The sequence below is a fragment of the Epinephelus moara genome, chromosome 14 (genome assembly GCF_006386435.1).
Source record: "Epinephelus moara isolate mb chromosome 14, YSFRI_EMoa_1.0, whole genome shotgun sequence".
NCBI lineage: Eukaryota > Metazoa > Chordata > Actinopteri > Perciformes > Serranidae > Epinephelus > Epinephelus moara.
In genome coordinates, this window is record NC_065519.1 from 25,552,375 (window position 1) to 25,573,660 (window position 21,286).

At 42.0% G+C, this 21,286-nt stretch overlaps 1 protein-coding gene across 1 annotated transcript in view; it reads right to left on the reverse strand.

Moving 5' to 3' along the window:
* Positions 1 to 683: 683 nt before the first annotated feature.
* Positions 684 to 21,286, reverse strand: part of LOC126400570 (filamin-A-interacting protein 1-like) — a 30,744-nt gene continuing 10,141 nt past the window's right edge. Inside the window, exons 2-6 of the mRNA XM_050061378.1 lie at positions 13,594 to 13,884; positions 12,567 to 12,740; positions 12,305 to 12,483; positions 2,598 to 5,403; positions 684 to 1,345 (exon numbers count right to left, since the gene is read on the reverse strand). Of these exons, the coding sequence (XP_049917335.1) occupies positions 1,139 to 1,345; positions 2,598 to 5,403; positions 12,305 to 12,483; positions 12,567 to 12,740; positions 13,594 to 13,881 (3,654 nt within the window). The 5' untranslated portion in view covers positions 13,882 to 13,884 and the 3' untranslated portion in view covers positions 684 to 1,138. The remainder of the gene's footprint in view (positions 1,346 to 2,597; positions 5,404 to 12,304; positions 12,484 to 12,566; positions 12,741 to 13,593; positions 13,885 to 21,286) is intronic.

Here is a 21,286-nt window from a genome sequence, read left to right on the forward strand (position 1 = left end):
GACAGAAGTTCCAAGTTTCTATTATTCAACAACTTTATAAAAAAACAAAAAAAATGAATTAAAAAATTTTGGCTACCAAGGATAAGCAATGAGAGACTGAGAAAAAAATGTAGAGATATCAAGAGGTGAATATATATCACATAAATACAGAAAGATGGATATGTTTCAAAGAAAAAATATATATCTAATAACATCAACTCTATAAAGTTAGTGGTTTTTTAAATTTAAATACAACTTCTTGTGTTTTGTTTTAATAATTTATCATTCTCTTTCAAGCACTTCCGTCAGCACCTGTTGTTTTTATTGTACTCTACAAATACTTGACTTAAATTTAAGATTATTGTTGCCTTTCTTTGCTTCCACATACAAGGAAAATAGTTTCACTTTATCACAATTTACATGGAAATTTGCTACAGATTATGAATATAAATTAGTACACTGATCTTTTGTTTCAATACATTTGACTAACAAAGTGAAAAAAATAGAGCAATTCCTTGGTTGATGACTGCATTGTCCAGTGTAGCAAGAGTGCTGACTATTTAATGATGTAAGAGTGTGATCTACTTTACTTACAGAGATGAAACAGTCGCATGCCATATATCTGGTCTGTATGCAAATTCTCCCTCTGTCTTTGCTGCATATTTGTGTTAATTATTTTCCTACATAAAATGAGCATGTCAAACTACCCTTTGAAATCACATTTATTTAAAATACATTTCAGTACAAATCCTTTACAGAAAAAATAAACATCATTTACATGAAAACAAGAAGTTTGACTTACAATGTGTCCTTATAAAATCGTATCAACAAATTCCTTATATGTGAGACAACCACTCAAAGCAAGACACAGTTAGTAGCAGCAAGTGTGATATAATATTTAACCCAAATGTCCATCACAATACACGCTGTAGATACAGAGAAAATGTTTCCATCTAAATGTCAGAAATGGATATGAGACAGGCAAGTACAAAAGACTTTACAAAAATTAGAAATGGCTTATTTAATTACAAAACAATGCCTCTGTGCCATGTAATCTCTGGTTGTATTGAGACTTCAGAGCCTTTTCTGTGGGTTTTGTTTTAATCCCACTGAAGCACCATATTTAATTATGTTTGAGTATTTTGTGGGTGCTATTATGTCAGGCTTTTCCCCCATTGTGTAAAGTATTGTTATTCACAGTGGATTTTTTAACTTCTATCCTCATAGACTGACTCTCAGCTCGTGACTCCAGCTTCACTCCACCCGCGATCCCCAGGGATCCCAGCACAGCCTTTCCCGTCTTCAGGCTCTTGGACATTGGGATGCGGGTCAGCCCTGTGCGAGGCGGCTGGGCATCTTGCCCAGTCTGTTGACAATAGGGAGAGAGAGTACAGTTTCTCAGGCAGGAGAATAAAGACAGTGGAGCACTTGAGGGGAACATAAAGAGTAAATAATGGAAAAGGGGCCAAACCCATTACAGGGAAAAAAGGAATTCTGAATTTCTAAACAGTGTAACTGATCATATGTGCTATAGGAACTGTGTGAATGAAAAATGTAAACATTTATCCATTCTTTCACCTCAATCCCAGTGTGTGAGGGCAAGGTTTCGGTGTGTTGTTACTGGTGCAAGGCTGTTTTGTGTCAGCCAGAGGGCACTGAGCCCTGCATGTCTGTTTGTGAATGTAAACACTGTGTTACAACTATAAATTACAGCATGACTGTAGCAGAGTGGCAAAATGCCACATCATTAGCTTTGCTGCTCTGAGGCCTGCATAGGACCATTTCTGTCACGCTATCCATCTGATCCACAAAGAGCATATTATAAGGTCCACTGAAACACTAACAGTGCTGCTTCATCTCCCATTTCTAGCAGAGTGGGATGAAACTGATAGTGGACATATTTACCTTGTAAAATATCACTTGTTTAATACTGAATATAAAACCATCAGCTTCAAGACAATGAAGAGAAGACTTCAAGCATTTTCTTTACATTTTGGGGAAATAAGTGTTTTCGCTTTCTGTCTGAGAGTTACATGAGAAAACGAGTTCCTCTCTCACGTTTGTACAATAAATATAAGCCTGCAGCCAGCAACCGGTTAGCTTAGCTTAGCACAAAGTCTAAAAACAGGTTGTTACAGCTAGCCTGGCCCTGCCCAAAAGCAACAAAGTCTTGCTATCACCTGTAAAGCTAGATATAACACACATTTAAGTCTTCTCTGCTTATTATGGTAAAAATAAAGTGCAAAAATGACAATTTGACATTTTACAGGGGGGTTCACTGTAACCAGCTATCTACTGTAGAATAGCAAATTATCATTTGTAGACTTTGGTTTTTGTATGGATTAAAAAATGCAAGCTATAATGTGATCAGAGGTGCTTAACAGTTACTACAATGGAAGTAAATTGAAATTTCTGTACTTATTATCATTCTAAAATGATCTACTTTTTACTGATTTCTTTCGTAGCAAGTACCTCCAGTTGACTGTTGATAGTAATATACTATGGGTGGATTGCTGTTGGGCAGGTATCTAAAAGAATGGACAAACTATTTAAAGGTATCTATAGGAAAACATGTTATTCCATAATTTGGATGAACAGAACCTTTAAGTGTAACTTACCATGCTTTGTGTGTGTCTTGGAGTGGTGGATGCAACAGGGGAAATAGTGATAGTGCTCATCACTTTGCTCTGTGTGCTCCTGGTGGCAGTGGTGGTGATTTGGCGAGGGGAGCGTAAAACCGTCCCAGTTGATAAGGTCATTTCCTTGCTCTCCGTTGCAGCAGTCACTGGCCTGACTACCATCTTAGGGGTCATGCTGTTGCCGAGATGAATGTGGATCTTGTTATCGTCTGTGGTGGTGATGATGCTGGTGTTGTTGTGGCCCTTCCTAATAGGCATTGGGACCATCTGCTTCTCGGGGGTGACCTTGAAAACAGCTCGGCCCATGGTCATCTCCTGAGGTTCTGGGGAAGCAGATGCTTCAGGCACTATGGCAGTGCTCACTGTCATGATAGAGACAGGGGACAAGGGCCTTCCCGAGGCAGAGGAGGGGACTCGGGTGCTTTCTGGAGACTTTGCTCTGGATATCGTTGTGATGGTGACTGGAGACTTGGCTCTTTCAGGACCCTGAGGTCCAGTGGTGGACCTTCTCTTGTTAGTTGGAGCAGAGTAGGTGGGAATGATTGTGATCCTGGATTTAGGTTGAGCTGGGTTGGGACTGAGGGGGGCTGAGCTAGTGAAAGCATCCTCAGCAGTGGGGCTGCTGATCTCAAGAGTGGCCATGTTGTTTTGGTGGTCAGGTGTTACACGGATATGCAAAGGCTGCCCTTGCTTTTGGGACATGGTCAGTTGAGAAGGCAAATGATCTCCATTGATTTGCAGATGCTTCCCCAAGTTGGACTCTTGAGGGGTGTTATCCTTTTTCCTCATCCAGGGAATCCAGGATTTCTTCACACCAAGGTCGCTACCAGATGAGGGGCAACGCTCAATACCACTCTTCTCTGTTGGTTTCTTCAGGCACTTCTGTCTGAGGTTGTTCATGATGTGATTCTCTTCTTGAACAGACTTCCTGATAAACACGGCTGGGGTATCCTCCTCTGCTGGCCCAGTGGATGCTGCCTCTGTCTGCACCCCAGTGGAAGTCACAGCAACATCCACCATTCTCCTCCCATTCAAACTGGGCCTTAGTGCTCGACTGTGACGCTTTGCTACCTCCAGTTCTTTGGTGAGATGGAAAACTTCAGTGCCCATGTTCTTGGCTCTCTCCTCTTCCTCCAAGAACCTCTGCTGCAAGACAGAGTAATCCACTTGGAGCTGAGAAAGTTGGTCTTCCTTGTGCATCAGTTCATGGATCTTCTCCTTGAGGGCTACAACATCTGCCTGTAGTTCCCTGGTTTTGGCCTCCTCTCTTTTGCATCGCTGTCGTAGGTCTGCTTCCTGGCTTTCCTCCTCTCCTTTCTCAATTGCTTTGTTCCGTGCTATCTGACCCCTCATTTCCTCCACCTGTTGGGAAAGAATGTTGGCTTTGTCTTGTTCGGTCATGAACTTTTTCTCTAACATGTCGTACTGATCCTCGGTTTTGATCAAATCTCCCTCGACTACTTCAAGTTGTTTGAGACGCTTTTTCAGGCGCTCAATTTCAAATGTCAGCTCCTTAACTTTGTTGTCTTCTCTTTTGACGGGGTCAGACAGTCTTCCTGGTTCGCATTTCACTGAATTCTTCACTGATAGCTTTTCTGCTTGCTCGAACCCATCTAACCTCTTTTTCATTTGACTGACCTTAGAATTAAGATCTTTAGTTTTATCAATTTCATAGGCTAGCTTCGTGCTCAGCTCCCCCTTTTCTATGGTTAGAGTCTCTACTTTGGTTTCCATCTCTGATTTCAACTTTAAGAGCTTTTTGCTTTCCTCTATCAGTTTCTCAGTCACCTCCATAACTTTACCCTGCTCAACTTTGACCATCTTGCCCAAATCCTCCTTCTTCTTCTCGTCTGACTTCATTCTTTCCATCAGGGTCTTTCGTTCTTCCATCAGAGCAACAGTCAGTGATTTGAGCTTACTCAAGTCATCCTTAAGGCTCAGCTCAGACTTTTCTAACTTGAGTTCAGAAGACTCCACCTCTTTCATACGGATCCTGAGAGCTACAACTTCATCTGAGAGCTCTTTGGTGAGGCCCTTTTCTGTGTCTAGAGCAGTGTGTAACTGTGCACACTCAGCCTTGCTTACGCTGAATGCACCCTCAAGTTTCTCTAACTCCATCATTCTTTTTTGGAGCTTCTCCACTTCCAGCCTTAGGTCTTTGCTCTTACTATCCTCCTCTTGTATCCTCTTTCTGAGCTCCTTACACTGATTTTCAGTCTTGGTAATCTCCTCATCCTTTCCCTCCATCTCCAGCACTCGTTTCCGCAAGTTCTCCAACTCAGTAATCAAGTTGGAGTTGCCACACTCGCCTTTGCCGATCTTCTCCCTCAGCTCTTGCAGCTCCTCCTCAGATTTCTTCAAGGCCGTGTTACTCTCCTCCAGCTCCTCCACTTTATGCGTAAGCCCTACAAGTTTGGCATTAAGTTGACGGTTGTGGATCTCCTGACTGGCAAGCTTGGCACTCATCTCGTCATGTTGTTGGGTGAGCTTGGCGGATTTCTCTTTAAGCTCAGCCTCCAGGCTCAGGACCCTGTGGCCATCCTCTCTAGCACGCTCCTTGGCTTCACTCACTGCCTGCTCCCACTGCTGGAGCTGCTGGCTGAGTTCCTGGGCCCGCTGGCTCTGTTGGTCCATTTGCTCCAGGTGCTGCTGGCGCTCATTGACTAACATCAGGGCAAATGACTTCAGCTTGACCAGCTCCTCCCGCACCTTGGCCAGACGTTTAGAGTGCTCCTTCTCCTTCTTTACCTGGTAGGCCTTCTCGTTCTCAAGCAACCGCTTCAGTCTGAAATGTGAAGGGAAGAAACAAAGGCGAGGCATTAGTGTGGTGTTTTATTCAAAGCGAGTGCCTGTGTATCTGTGTTTGTCATCGTGTTGTGGAAATTTGAATAACTTGTTTTTCAGGATTTTTTTTTTCCAGCTAATGTTTCCAAGATAGAGAATGATCATCCCAATTTTATACAGACATTTTATAAGAATGGTTCGCATGTCAACATGTTCTTTAAATATCACTCAAAGAAATCCAGTAACTCAACATTTTACCACACAAAATATATTTGGCTGCTGAAAACGAGTCCAACACTTGAAGCCATGGCAATTTATCTGAGACAGCACAGACTTTGATAGAACTGATCATAACACACATTACATTTTGCAATAAAAGGAAGTTCATACATGCTATGCTACTATGCAGGACAAGTAATATGATCAAGAGGGAAAACAGGCAAAGATTAAAACTACAACTCCAAAATACTCCTGCTATTTCCATCCTTGTTGTTGGGATAGAGACTAAGAGCACAAACTGCTACTGAAAGTTTAACACCCCCTCACCAAGTGGTCTTCTTTTCTTTCAGCTTCTTTCTATGCTGCTCATGCCCATTCTCATCTCCGGCTCCAACAAAATGCATGCAAAGCAGATTGAATGCAAAGCTGCATCTTTGCCTTGTACACTCCCAGGGACATACAATATTCAGCCTGAACATTTTTGCAGTGCAAAAAAAGAAAAAAAAAAGAAAAACAAATGAGCAGAGGCACCAGCACAACACAGAACATTGTGCATCTACAGCTTAGACATTCTATAAATGCTCAATATGCATAGTGGACACAGTCATAACACCTCACAAACTTTACAACAAACCCCATATAAAACTTACCCACTATGGATGCTCTACAATCAGCACACACAAAAAAATTGGGGGCTTTAAAAAAAATCCAATGAGAACACATAAGAAGTAGCAGAGGCTTTCTTTTTCACAAATCCTCCGCCGTCACATTCCAGGCATGTTATCAGGACAATGAAAGGTGAATAAATACAGTGGAGCACCACCGGACTTCTAGTGAGTGATGTCATCTCATCCATATAAGGCAGTGATGTATGTATGAGAGTGTGTGTGCTGCTCTGCTTGGGACACTGTGAAGGGGGTGGGACCCTTACCACAGGAGGAGTGTTTCACAAAACTCCCCCTAATTTTCATGCTTTCATAAAACATGGCATGTTGGAGGAAAAACAACTAAAGACTTTTTTTCCCTGCCAGAAAGTTTACAAAGATATGACAAAGAATGAAGAAGTATTACTTTTTTTTTGTTTTTGTTTTTTTGCAGACAAAATACAGTTTAGTCCATGTTTGGTGCAATGTAAATTATATTTCCATTGTCCAAAGTGTAAAGGATATTGCCTTTGCAGACCGGAAGCCATCTCATTGGTACAGGAGGCAGGCGAGATCGTCTCCTGTAGTTCCACTCAAGGGGAAACTGGACTTGAACAGGGCTCCTTGAAAAGTCAACATGTGATGAGGAAAGCAGATATGACCGAGGTGGATGTCTCCCTTGAGGTGAAGAAGATCTGGGAGGATATGTAACCATGATTATAGGTTTATGAAGCACCATGCTCTGACTTTCGCACAGAGCCGCATAGATACAGTTAATCTTTTGACACACCACGGTTAACGAAACCCACATCTCTGCAAATGAATTCAATTTGAAACTCTGATGTTGACTGACAGTTTGTAAGTGACAGTAAACATCTACATTGATTCATATTACCAACAGCCGTAGTTGCCAAGTGGGATCAGTGGGTCTGTACAACATAGCCATCCAGATCACAGAGTGCAGCTCTTAAAATTCATACCTAAACAGTCAGATGTCAGTGATACCCTAGATATTGGCGCTCTAAAGTTACTTTCATGCAAAGGTCAAAGACATGATGTCAGTGGTACTTGGCTCCAGTGGTCACCAGCTCTGTTTCTAAGGAAGAAATAACTATGGACAAATTGGCTGTGTTCAGTATAGTCCCTCAAGTGTACTGTAGGTTTAGGAAAGTTGTTTGAAGAGTTAGGGTTTCAAGTTCTCAGGCGACTTAAATGTGCGTGCGAGAAATAAAAACACATTTCTTAAGTAAATACACAGGTGCAATCCATAAGCCAACATCCATTGGAGAAGGTTGTTTTATTTTCATCATGGAACAACATCTCATCCCATGTTTCCTGGGGAATTTGCTCAGAGGCATTGCAGCCCCTCTGTGTCAGCGGGCCGAGGATTGAGGCAGACATGAACTGCCAAAAAGCTGTCAAAACACTGTGTTGTACGGTAATGACCTCTCTTGACAGAGAAAAAGCATTAAGTGTTAAGCAAGAGAGTCGGTGATAGTGTACAGTACACAAGATTGATGTGGTGTTAAAAGAGAGGAATCAGAGGCAAAGTGGACATCAGACTATTTAAAGACAAACACAGTCAGTCTACACACACTGCTGACAGATGGAGGAATAATGTGAAGTTTTTGTCATGAGGCTTTAAAATGACAACAAAGCAACTGTCAGGTCTGCATTTTCATTTTGTGTGCGTGACTTTACATGTGAGCCGTTTCTTCCGTTAATCATTGCACATACCATCGTGCCACTTAAATATGTTAACTCCTTGACACATAAATTGCTGTGTTGCCTGAGAGGGTGTGAATGGCTAATGGCTACCAGTCAGAAACTGCTTCCTGTGCCCATCCTCTGCATTCCTGCAGGTGTTTGGCACAAGACCTTTGACTTTTCTCTCCTCACTCTCACCCAGATGGCGGGAGGAGATCTCACTGATAAAGACGAGGTGATGACGTGCTTCCATCTCACCTGAGAAAGTGAATGTCAAAACAGATACCAGACACGGCAGATATGTGCATGTTTCTGTGTAGGCGTTAGCGCTAATATGTCCTTGCAATGAATAATGTTTTGTGCATGTTTGAATCAGTTTTCACACAACTTGTCTGTGTTTTGTATATTTGCATGAGCTCATCAACAATCCTAAGTCAGTTTTGTGTCCTTCTATGGCATCAGAAGAATCTAGGCTCTGCATGTGTTGACAGATCCAGACCTAGCAGAGTTCATCCCTTTAACTCTCTCTGTGAGGTGACAGAGGCCAACCTGTGCGCGTGCCAAGGCACCTGCTGGAAACTACCTGGCATGAGAAAGAGGTCATTGAATGCAAACCAAGGATCAAGTGAAAGTTAAGTGGTAGTCCATTTGTGATTTGTGCCATATGCTTTAAACTGAAGCCTATAAACATTTTGGTCATGATGCATTCATTCATTCATTCATTCATTCATTTTCCGTAATCGTTTATCCTGTTGATACATAGCCTACAGTGCTTTTTTAAATTAGCTTAGCCAGCTAGCAGCTAGCAGCTAGCAGCTTAGCTCTAGGGATGGCAATATCAACCAGTGACTTTGATAAAGATTGACAGTGGATGGACTGTCTTGTCATTGCCAGGCTGTTGTCATGCATTGTTCGAATGTATACCTACGAACCTTGAAGTATTTTAAGATGACCCATCATCATGTTTCTTTTACTAAACCTAACTTATGTAGCCATGTAACTTTACATTAAGTACGTAACGTCCTTTGTGGGGCTCTAATTCGTCATACGAACCGTTGTATGAGGATACATTGGAAGTCTCCAACAGACAGTCATGGTCCCCAGAAGATGGAGCCTGCTTTCGTGATCCTCTGACATTTTCTCTAGTGCCACCATGAGGTTTACATTATGGGCATTCCATTGAAATGTCTCCACACCGATTGGATGGATTGCAATTGGGCACAGGCATTCATGTCCTTCTCAGGGTGATTTGTAATGACTTTGATGATCCTCTGTAATTTCCTCCAGCACCACCATCAGGTCAAATTTTAATATGTCCAATACTTTGGTTTGTGACCAAATACATGCAAAACTAATGACATTGCACCAAAGTTAGCATGCTAACACCATCAACAAAAATGGAGAATGGTAAACATTATACCTGCTAATATCATCACTGTGAATATGGTAGCATTCTGATGTTAGCATTTAGCTCAAACCACTGTCATGCCTATGTATAGCTTCATATAGGTGCTAGCATGGCTGTAGACCATCCTATTCCCTATCTTTTAAGGCCCATCTGTACTGTCAGAACTACTTTTGTTAAGATGGTAAAATGCACAAAACTGCCTGTAGATCAAAGTGATAACAAAAATCCTGACTTTCACCTCCTGATTTTATCTCTGCTCTACCTCTGTGATCATTCATGCATATATTTAGCTTCAGGTTAGATATGTTTTGGAGTCAAGTTCAGCAGATTGTCAGTCAACAGACCAAAGTATTTATTCAACCTTATGTAACCAATATTGTGTATGTTGCAGACATGATATACATTTCTTTAACCAATTTGGCTGAAATCATAAAACACCCAGCTCCACTGTGTATCACTTAATTTAGGCATGTGTGCACACAGATTTACAATCAAGAACAAATTTTTCATTGAAATGCTTTGAATCATGGCTACCCTCTTTCTCTGTCTCGTGAAACCAGCCTAAGGAGTAGCTGTGAGCTAAAGTCTGCTGCTCCTTTCCCAGCCCTCTCTTCAGGCATGTGATGGCAGCTCAGCTGTCATGACTGTGATTTAGGCTCCATGCTCTGTTTCCTGTGTCCTGCAGTAAAAGCTCAGGGAAGAGAGGTAGTCAGTGCCTCCGCCGTTTGAAGTTTTGACAGTTCATGATATGCAGCATATAAGTGGTCTCTGGTCTGCTCTACAGATGACTGACTATATACAGTACATTACAGATGCTCTCACTCTTACTCAGTGGCACCCCCCAAGGGGGTTCAGGCCATGGCTACCCTGGAACAAAAGATAATTCTAGACATTACTGTTTTTAAGAGGCTCATTTTTTATGCTAGTGTAGAGGTAGTGGCATCTTGTGAAACTAGATTACCTAAGGCATCCATTGGTACCAACCATTCTGACATAGCTTGTCAGGAAGGCAGCTAAATAATGCTCCAAGGTTAGTCTAAATTTTACGAGGTAACAACTGGCATGGCCATTTTTACAGGGGTCACGTTAACCCTCGAGTGAAAAAGGGTGCTGTGGGTACCCACAAGTCTCCACTAAACTTAAAAAGGCTTGTTTAAAGTAAATTTTTTGTTCCTTACAATCAATGTACTCCTTCAATTCAAGCTTCGAAGAATTCGGTGTTACCCACAGAATTAGACTTGATTTGTGGCGGCTGGAGGGGTCATGGGTCAGTGTCAGCAACAGCTGATCGCCGGTGATCAGTTGTTAATGCCCTTCAACGCAGTGCTGAAGGATCGTCCCCGTGAGAGGCTCTCTTCCTGCTCTCTCTGTCTGGATAGCACGAGCTAACACAGCACAACGTGATCTCATCACTACTTGTCATATTTTGCCCCTTGAGCAGAAGCCCTGCAGCAGCAAACATCCAACACCAAGCCATTTATCTCCCAGTGACAGCGAACAAACAGCTCCACTGTTGTTAAAGCTGTAAATAACCATTGGGTAAAGTTAGCTTTGTGATGCTAACAGTTAGCTCTGCCACTGTGTGTGGGTCCTGCAGCAAAGTTGTGGTGATTGGACAAAAGGGCAAAGTCGTACAGAATTCACAAGGATTGGCTTAATTTGTGATTTGTCTGTTGTGATCGCAAAATCCTGGAGGGACTGCAAAATGTTAAATGTTACAGTATTGGCCTATGCACATCAGATAATTTGTAAAATCAACACTGAGAAATCAAAGTATATCAGTATGCAAATCCTTAACTCGTATATCAACTCTAATATATACTACAACAGCATAACCTCGCCAACCTTATGAAAACTTTCTGGGGGCACCACTGCTCTCACTGTGTCTCCCTTACACGTGCTATCATGCCTGAGAGCTGATCTCTCACGCTTATTGTGTGAGAATGGACAGAAATGTCTTATGGGAATTGCAACACCAACAAGCAACAGCCAATCAAATTCTTTCATCTGTGAGTACTTTAATTAGTAGGGCCTCCTCTTTCATACACATTCAGTGCACATCTACACATTCACAGCCATGCTTGTTTGATCACCGTGAGGCCCTCCACACACAAGAAGCAATCATCCCCTCTCCGGTGTCAAAGAGTGTGTACGTCCCTCTTTCTCTCCCCGCCCGACCTCTCATCCCATGTCTCCTCTTGACCAAGCCAGGTCGCAACCTCGTTGATGACTTCATTTCACAGATGATGTCATGGAAGATTCACCCCTGTCAAAGCCCTTTATTCCTTCATTTGTTTCTCCTCCCGTTCCTCCACCCAGTGGCCTCGTCTCCTCCCCTCTCTACCCCTGACCTCCCTCTTTACCACACCGAAGAGCCTGACCCCATCTCCACTCCACCTCCACCTCCCCCTCTCCTCCACACTCTCCGTACCTCTCCCTGTCAAACGAAGGTATGTGAGGTTATCACTTCAGTAACCAGCTCCCTCCCTCTCCTCTCCTCTTCCCTCCCTCGTTATTCACTTGGCTGATGAGGCCATCTTTCACACATTCTCAGATGTCGATGCATTCCTTCGCCGCTCTTTCTCGCTGGATTCTCTCACCTCATACACTTCACATGTTCCACACTGGTTTAACAAACCATGTTGGCTTGATGATTCTCTTTGGCCACTCTTCTCCTCCCCCACTGCTTTCACCTGTCACCCTTTCAGTATTAGTCCAGCCACTTCTTTCACTGATCTATTTGCCAGTGAACTGCAAACACACTGCTTGTTTTAGTGTGACAAATACTTACACTGACATCAAATATTGTAGTGGTACCACTGTATATAAAACCAATAGTATGTTGTTTTTATTCAGACTTGAATTTGATGTGTTTTTTGTGTGGCAGTTTCATTCCCCAGCTCCCTCATTCCTCTCCTCCTTACCTTTCCCTCTCCTGCTCCAGAAGGTTGGTGAAGTCATCGCTTTTGTTCATGTAGTCCGCGTGTTTGCGCTTCTCTGTGTCCAGCTCATGGACGGTGCGTCGATGGCACTTTTCGGCCAGCAGCAACTGACCCAGCATCCTCCTGTACGTCTCCTTGTGCTTCTCCTGCAGACGGTCCAGCTGAGGAAGAACAAAGACATTCTAAATATTTGCACAGCTGATTTTCAACATGTAACTGCATTGACTGACAGTTGTGAACTGACCTCAACCATAGGCTTTTGGTAGACACTGGGGTCCTGCGGCTCCCTGCCAGCGATGAAGTCGTCCCTCTGCAGGGCCTGGAGGGCCGAGCCAGGAGCTGCAGAGCCATAACGTGATTCAAGATCCTCTGAAACAGTCTGTTTGGACTTTAACATGCAGATAACATCTTCTCTTGCCTGAAAAGATATAGAAATAAAAACATTGTGATGGAAAATTCTGGTATTTGGTATTGTTATGATGTATGATGTGTGTTGCTCATTTAACCCCTACTGTGACAGCAGTGAGAGACACCAAGGTCACGAGCCAGGGAGGCTCAGATACCAAGATTATGAGCCAGGGAGGACAACAAGTGTCCTTGTTAGTCTGAAGAGATGTTGTGTTTTAGGAATGTCAAGGCGCCACATATTTTGACTGTTGATGTGCATGTGTTATGGGAACTATAAAGATAGCAGGGCGAGAGGACTTGCTAGGCACTCACTGACTGACTGTTCATGCGGTTGTATGTGTGAGTGTCTCCATTCATGAATGCTTATTAAAACTCAAGAAAGACAGCCGACGTGTGAAGACTTTTTCTTTAAACTGTTCATTAAATAGTAGTTTTGCCACCACAACATATACAAATGATACAGCATATTATGATGTAACGGGGGAGGAAGACTGTAAGTACACTGTCTGGACACCTGTTTGAAGGGACACATTTCTTTGTCTCAGACATGAAAATGTGAGAAATAATGCATCAGATATGTTCCATTTTGCTCAGATGTCACTGGGTATAGTACATCTTACATTTTAGGGTGTATACACCACTGTGGCATTTGTTTCATGTAATCACATTTGCCTATTTTCTTTGTTTTACTACCATTTCAACCACTAGATGGAGCTATTGTGCATAAAACTGCAGTCAAACTCAATCATTGAAAGCATGTGCACTTTCCATTCAAACTGACCTTGTGTTCATCCACAGTGCTTTTTACACACATACCCTACTTATAACAGCAGGTCAAAGGTCAAAGAGAACACCTTACCCACCTGAACCTCCCCTTCCATGATCCCCAGCAGTTTCAGCAGATCCTCCTTGGACAGATCCATGATGTCTCCTCTTTTATCACCAGCCTCGGGGGAATCAAGCAGCAGCTTCTCTTTGTCAGAGATCACCTCCACCTCCACATTATCCTCGCCCTCCTTCTGCTGAACTTTGGCCTTCAGGCTCTTCACAGGCAGACCCACCTCCTGTTCTTGGCTGATGTCATGGTCACCCTGTGGAACCCCAAGCACCCCATTGGCTGGGCTCTCCACCCCGCTGCTTTTGGACCTCATCTTCTACCTGCACCAAGAACAAAAGTAACACTATTTCAGATTACGAGCAAAAAGCTCCAGCCTTCTGTTGTTGTTTTTTGGCGCAATTTATCTTATGTTTCACTTTTTTGTTATCCAATTTTTAGGAAGCCTATTTCAATTCCAACTGAAGGTTGTCCTCTGAATGTCTATCTACTGTAACACAGATCGTGTTAGCACATGGTTACAATTTAAAGTGTGTTTTATGACTTTGGCACAGACCACTAACTCCCTTTTATCAAATGGCATGTTCACTCACATGACCATAAACATACCATACATATACACAGGGTTACAATTGGTGGGCACTGCCCTATTTGACATTCCTAATCTGGAATAAATATCCACAATGACCCAGCACTGTGTGTGTGTTTGTGTGTTGTATGGCGGTGTGTGCATTCCTGACACGTCCCGGCCCCTCACAAGGCTTGTGTATCTCATGCTGAGTGTTGATGGTCTGGAAGCACATTTGTGGCACTCCTGGGTGCTTTAACCTTCTCTGCTGACATTAAACGTCTGAGTCAAACATTTTATCCAGATCCTGAAAATAAATCTGTTGGTGACACACTAAATTTAATTTCATGACATTAATCATTTATAACGACATGAGTCATGGTGGGGTGGCCTGCAGCATGCATGATTACTTAAACATACAGTAAGCCAAGAGAATAACATTAAAGAGTTAGTAGGCTACACACAGCGCGCTATTTCAGTGGTTCTCAATCTTTTTTCTGTGTTTTTACTGGTTGATCAGATATAAGGTGAGCACACATAAAGTCTCTGCCTGTGATGTGCCAAACAGCATAAAAAAAACATTGATTTGTAACGTGAAACTGTTTTGTTTGATGTTTTTACTGGCTTTATTCACCTTGCCCATTTGTTTTGGAGAGGAAGAGGCCTCTGCAGATAATTCGGCTCCTGGTAACAACCTCCTGAACTGAAAGAACTCCAACTGGTAGAAGTTTCACCTGGTTGAAATTTGCGGTGTGCTGCGGTGTGCTGGGTGTCAACTCTCACCCTCTTTCTGATGCGCTGTCTGTCGGAGGTAGATCGAATGAATGATTCATAACTGATATGTTATCTGAAGCCTACATTTTACACAAGTTATATTCATACTGGTTTAAATAAACAATTTGATTTCATTTCCCAATCTTTGCTGAGCAACAGTTTTGTGTGAAAGGAATTAAAGGCCTGTCCCAAATATAGGCCTGTTGATTCCAGTGATTTAAACAAATAATAGCCTAGGCTATTAATTGAAGTTTTACAGTAATTTACTAAAGGAAGACTATCAAACCTGTTTGTAACCGCATTCACTTGTTTATTTTCCTTTTTCACACAAATATGTGGATACATCTTTTTTTTAATTTTTCCAAAATAGCTGAACAAATACCCCTGACTGAGAATCACCACCATAGCCTAAACGATTAAAGATGTACAAGGGCGTAGGTTTTGTCTCAACAATGGGAGGGACACATATGAGTGATGAACACTTGGCCACCGTTTTATATTAGAAGGCACTATGGTGAAATGTAATGCACCAGTGCCTTTTCTGCATATATTCGTGGTGGATATGTCTTTATCTTCATCAAAATAAATCTTCTCTGCTACTTTCCTGCTTTTATTGGGAGGACAAATGCACATGCGCAATATATCGATGTGGATGTGACTCATGTGCCCCCCCCCCTCCTGAAATCGACGCCTATGAAAATGCGCTGTAGGTCATTAGGATAGAGGTGTGTGTGCCTCTCTTTATGAATGTGTTTAAGAGCATGTCCCATATGTGTGTGAATTTATGAGTGTGTTTAAGCTTTGTAACAACAGCCTTGAGACATTGAGCAAGTGCACTCTTTTTGATTGATTTCAGATATGACATCAACAGTGCATTTTAATTACAAACAGAAAATGCCCCCGGCCCCCAAATTCCCCATCGTAGAACCCTGGTGATGTCATAGCACCCTGACCTCTGAATCATGCGTTGAGACATCCTGAGCAAGCTCGCCAAAATGTTGTGAATTCTCTGTTAAGCACACTGGAGGCACACAATAGCACACACAAAATACACCAGCTATGCATGTACACTGTATATATATGGTACAATATATGTAGACACACACAGCTGTCCATATAAAATATCAATAGGCATTTGAATCAGTCTGACTAGATTAAAACAAGGTGACAAAAGAAAATGTGCTGCTATAGAGGAGGAATTAGCCTTTCTATATGCAATGTCAAAAGGTTTAATAGTGAGTCTATCAAAGGTTTCGCTTCACATCAAGAGAAATGTTTATCTTCTTCTGTAATGGTGGTCAGCGAAGTTAAGACTGCAGTAAATTCTAATGACGCTTGAAACCATTCCTTCTGTTTCCAGGAAAAAGACCCAAGCACATGAGAGGGAAGCATGTAAGATAACAGTGAATGCATCTCTCAGTTCAAACCAACACATTAAGAACATTCCTTATCTTAGTGCTGGGAGTTCAGTGAGTGCACACTGGCTCCAGTGAGAACTGAGATTAATTGCAGTGCCTTCTTTCCTGTCCATAACTATTAGTTTCAGCTGGGGCTTGCTATCATTGAGTCAAATGTCGTAGCACAGCAGCGTACACGAGCGCTCGCAGTGCTCATCCCACCATTCAAGCAGTGCCAGAGAGTTATGACCAGAGAAAGGCCCAGTGGTGGAGAGCATTAAAACTGGCACCACTGGGGCTCGACAAGAGTGATGAAACATAGAAACATGTGCAGTACTGTAAATGACTCGGGCAGAGTTCCTAATACCGGCGACAAAATGGTTGACACAGAGTTGGGCACTTGAAGGTTTATTTTTAATTTCTGGGCTGGTGCCATGGAAATCCAGAGGAGCTACTGTAACAGCCCGCCTCAGTTTGCGGCGTCAGTCCAGTTCAACAGGGCAAGCTGGCGAGTGTGGGTGTGTGCGGAGTTATAGCTGAGAGCTGAATGACTGTAAACAGTTATTATCAATTAGTAATGCAATAAATCTCTAAACGTCTTAAAGGGACAGTTCACCCAAAAATGTAAATAGATATTTTTCCTCTTACCTGTGGTGCGATTTATCAGTCTAGATTGTTTTGGTGTGAGTTGTCGAGTGTTCATGATATCGACTGTAGAGGTGTCTGCCTACTCTCGAATATAATGGAACTAGATGGCACTTGGGTTGTGGTGGTAAAATTTCCACAAAGATGCATTTTAAAAACTCAACAGCAATGTCAAGATAATCCACAGACCATGTTGAGAGCAGTTTCAAGTAGGAACTATTTTCTTTCTACCAAACTACACCCGCTAACCTTATCAACATGGAGAAGGAAGCGTCCTCCTCACTTGAGCTGTAACATTAGCTAGCTCAGTGGTGCTAGGTGAGCTAGCAGTAGATGCACTCTTCCTTCTGCGCGGTGATATGGTGGGTTGGTGTAGTTAGGTAGAAAGAAAATATTTCTCAAATTAAACTGCTCATGACAAAGTCTGTAGATTATCTTAAGATACTGCTGTTAAGTTTTTCAAAAGTATATTTTGGTGCGTTGAGCATCAGAGGCCTAGCTTTATTATATTCCAGAGAAGGCAGACATCCTTTTGGCCAATGTCTCCAACACTCGGCAACTGACATTCAACCAATCAATAGTGATAAATTGCTTTTCAGGTAAGAGGAAAATTATGTATTTTTTATTTTAGTGTGAACTGTCCCTTTAAATGGACTAATACGAGTGTATTAAAGGTCAGTAAAACCCCGTTTTCACCAAGCAGCACAGTACAGTTCAGCTCAATTTGTTATGCATTTTTTCCGTTTCCACTGTGAAAAGTTGTGGATGGTACCAATGGAACTGTTCCATACCGTCCCCATTTTTGGGCCCCCCTCTGTTGGGGTACCTAGTACTAAAAGGTGGAGCTGTGAACACTGCAGGCTGTTGATGTCAGTGATGGACGGTCACTCTGCTCAGGGCTGAGTTGTGGCTGGTTTTGTAATCACTGTTCATACCGTGGACAGTTTTACATTCGTAACTATAATTCTCAAAATATAGGATGTTTTGCTGTAGACTGCAGCTGTAGACTGAGAAAAAAAAACTGAATTCCCTCGACTGACTGCCGGCAAATTTTAAGGTGGAACTTTTACCTGTAATGTTACTCAGTGCGTGAGCTGACGACATGAATTCATCAGAACACCTTAAATTTCAATGTGACAACTTTGACCATTACTTTAGTTGTTATTGTCTCTCGAGGATGACATACACTTTTATTAATGAGCGTCTCTTCAAGTATTTAAAAATTCATATTAATTATGACCAGATTCTGTGAACTGCGTATATTCTAATCCTCACTTGGAGAAAAAAAAGCATGATGGAGATTATCCCATGGAGAGAGACTCTCACTGCAGCCTGTTTTATTTTGTTCCGCAAATGCTGGTGTGCAACCCCGTTCTGTGGACGATAAACGAGATGCAGACTTCCCTCTGTGTCATCAGTGATGAGGAAATACAGCAAGTGTTGGACGGAGCAGTGAGTAACAACAACCCCGCCCACATTTAAGAGTACTGTTTGGAAACTCTAAGCAGATCTAGGGTCTAGGTACCATATGTTAAGGGTTACCTTTGGTTCCAAAGGTACCATATCAAAAGTGTTTGGTGGAAATGAGGCTTAAGGCAAAGAGGATTCCCACAAGAATCTTGCAAACAAAGTAAACTGTCTCCTTCAAACTACCTACATCAACACACAAATATCATTTCTGATGTATTGCAAAGGATCTGAACTTCTCTCTTTCTGTCTCTCTGAACAAACACATTTCTCTCAGTGTTGAGCTTCCTGTGGTGATTGGACTATATCTGAACCTCCATGTGTCATGTAGGAGTTTACTTAAATCTGCCATAATAGATTTTTTTGGCAGCACAACAAGCAGTACATACAACACAGATATATGTCGAACTGATAAAGTTGATATGGCGAATGTGTTACTACACAGTTGACCTTCCATCTGCATTACTGAGAAGACATGGAGCAACACCAGCATTTAGTTGGAGTCCTGATCAGCTGATCATTCCACGTCCAATATTCACCCACCTTCTACCTCTGGTTTGGTCATAACCAAATCCTGCAAGAAATATCTGCCTCTTTAGCTGCCAAATATTCCACTAGATGCATCAGCTGCTAACTTTGCCTGTCTAATGTTGCTGGTACTAGGTAATTTGCTTTGCTCAGAGTTGCATCTGACAACAGCACTGATCATAGCTGTGTAAGTGAATTTAGCTAGTAAAGGTGCAGGCTCTAAAACTAAAACAATTAGCTGACAGACGCTAAAATGCTCCTCAAAACCAAAGGAAGCTACAGAACTGAGCGATAATTCTCTTTAGGTTTGTCACTATCAGCAACACTTTTCACATTTAACCTAGTGATTTTTTCCATACATAATATAAATATATTAATTATAGCAGCTTTGAGTTCCATTAAAAGGATTCAATTATAGAAACCTAGCTTTCTGCAGCTACACATGTGCTTCGTACAAAACATTTCCTCAACAACTGTAGGAGATGGGAATAATGACAACAATTCCACAGGCTCTATTGATGTCAAGTCTTTGTCATCCATACGTTGTCTTCACTGTCTGATCCACCTTGACCGGTCACTGCAGTCTTGATTGTAGTGAACTCTCCGGAGCAACAAATGGGGATTCCAAAGGCACGTGGGTTGCATTCCAGTCTGATATGCAACATTCCCAGTTGTCTTTATGGAAAATATAGGAGAGCTGGCAGACAATAAGCCTTTACTCTGAGGTCTGTGCCAACCCGCCACAATGCCTATACACATTTATGGCATCTAAACCATCGGCACAATGTTACTGATTGCCGGCATCCAATTCCATAGTGCCCTCTAATATGAAAGGGCGGTGTAATACCCAGCGAGGCCCCAGTCAAGGCCTGAGCCTAAATTTAAAACGGGACCCCAAGTCTATCCCATGGTTTGGGCAAGTCCAGCTGTCACATATATGAGTATTTATAGACCCAAACAGAACATGTGCCTCCATTCCAATGTGAAAAAGGGGGGTATAACATTTTGTCAATGGTCAGCAAGTTTGTGACAGTGATGGTCACTACATGACTCATCTTTGTTCTGAAATTCCATTTACCAAGTATTTTATATACGAGAAAACAGTGCTCTTTAACAGCTGCCTTGTTGAGAGGTAGGCTGCAGCACATGACAGTTTATTAACTTGATATTATAAGCTCTGTTCAAAAATTGAAACCATTAGTTGATTAGTCAATCAATGGAGTTCTAAAAATAAATCCAACATTTCAGTTGTTTAATTAAGCAAAAATAGCAACTCATCACTGGTTTCAGTCTCTAATGCGAAGATTTGTTGCTTTTCGTTTTATAATATTCTAAGTTGAATATCTGGTTTTGGACTGTTGGTCAGATGAATATAGACAAATTGAAGATGCGACCTTGTTTACTGTTTTTTTTTTATAGCGATTCAAGTGATTAATTGAATAATTTAAAAAAAGGTTGACTGGTAACTGACTTACAAGCTGCACCATGTGTTCCATATGATATACACTTCCTGTGTCCTAAGTGGGCGTGGTCACGCCCACCCCCCTCCACTGCAAAAGTGCTGTAAATGTCATGTGGATGGATGAAACACTGTACACAGTACAAATTTAGTGTTTGCTCCTTATTTTGCCACTCGTTTTTATCTACTAGCTTAATGTCTGATATCAACTAAAAGTGAGACCACGTCAGTTGTTGCCAGATCTCGCAAGAGTGTGTCACAAACAAAGTTAATTTTCTCTTGATTTGTCCATGTGAAAAAATACCATTTCCCTGTCAGAATGTATAGAAGGGTTGGGGCTTGTGAAAAAATGGGTCCAGTATTTGCTTGGGTGACTAAAGAGCGAGGGGAACGGTCATAGCCTGCACTCACATTCACTTTTCCCATTGGAATGAATAGAATCAGAGCCACCACTAGTCTCCTAAATGCAGTGACGAATGCCTTTGCTACCCAAGGAAATGTAAATTCACGTAAGGGAAGTGGTATTCAGTTAGTTGCAATCTGCAACCTCACTGCTAGATGCCGCTAAATCCTATACAGCGTACTTGTAAACCCTGCATCAGGGCCGTACGCAGGTTTTTTGAAATACTGAGGTCATTTAGTCGTGGTGCACGTGAGGGGGTCAGAAATTTTTGACAATTATATATCAATCTGGTGCACTTTGACAGCCAAATTAAGAGGCTACATCTATAAAGAACTACACACATCATATTATATTAATCCCATCTTATCATGTTTCTCTTCCCACTTCATACTATAGCGTAATTGCCTTTCACCAGACTTTGTTTGTGGGTATTTATAATTATGTTTGAACCCCTTATTCTTTAGCAGGAAGTACTTCTCT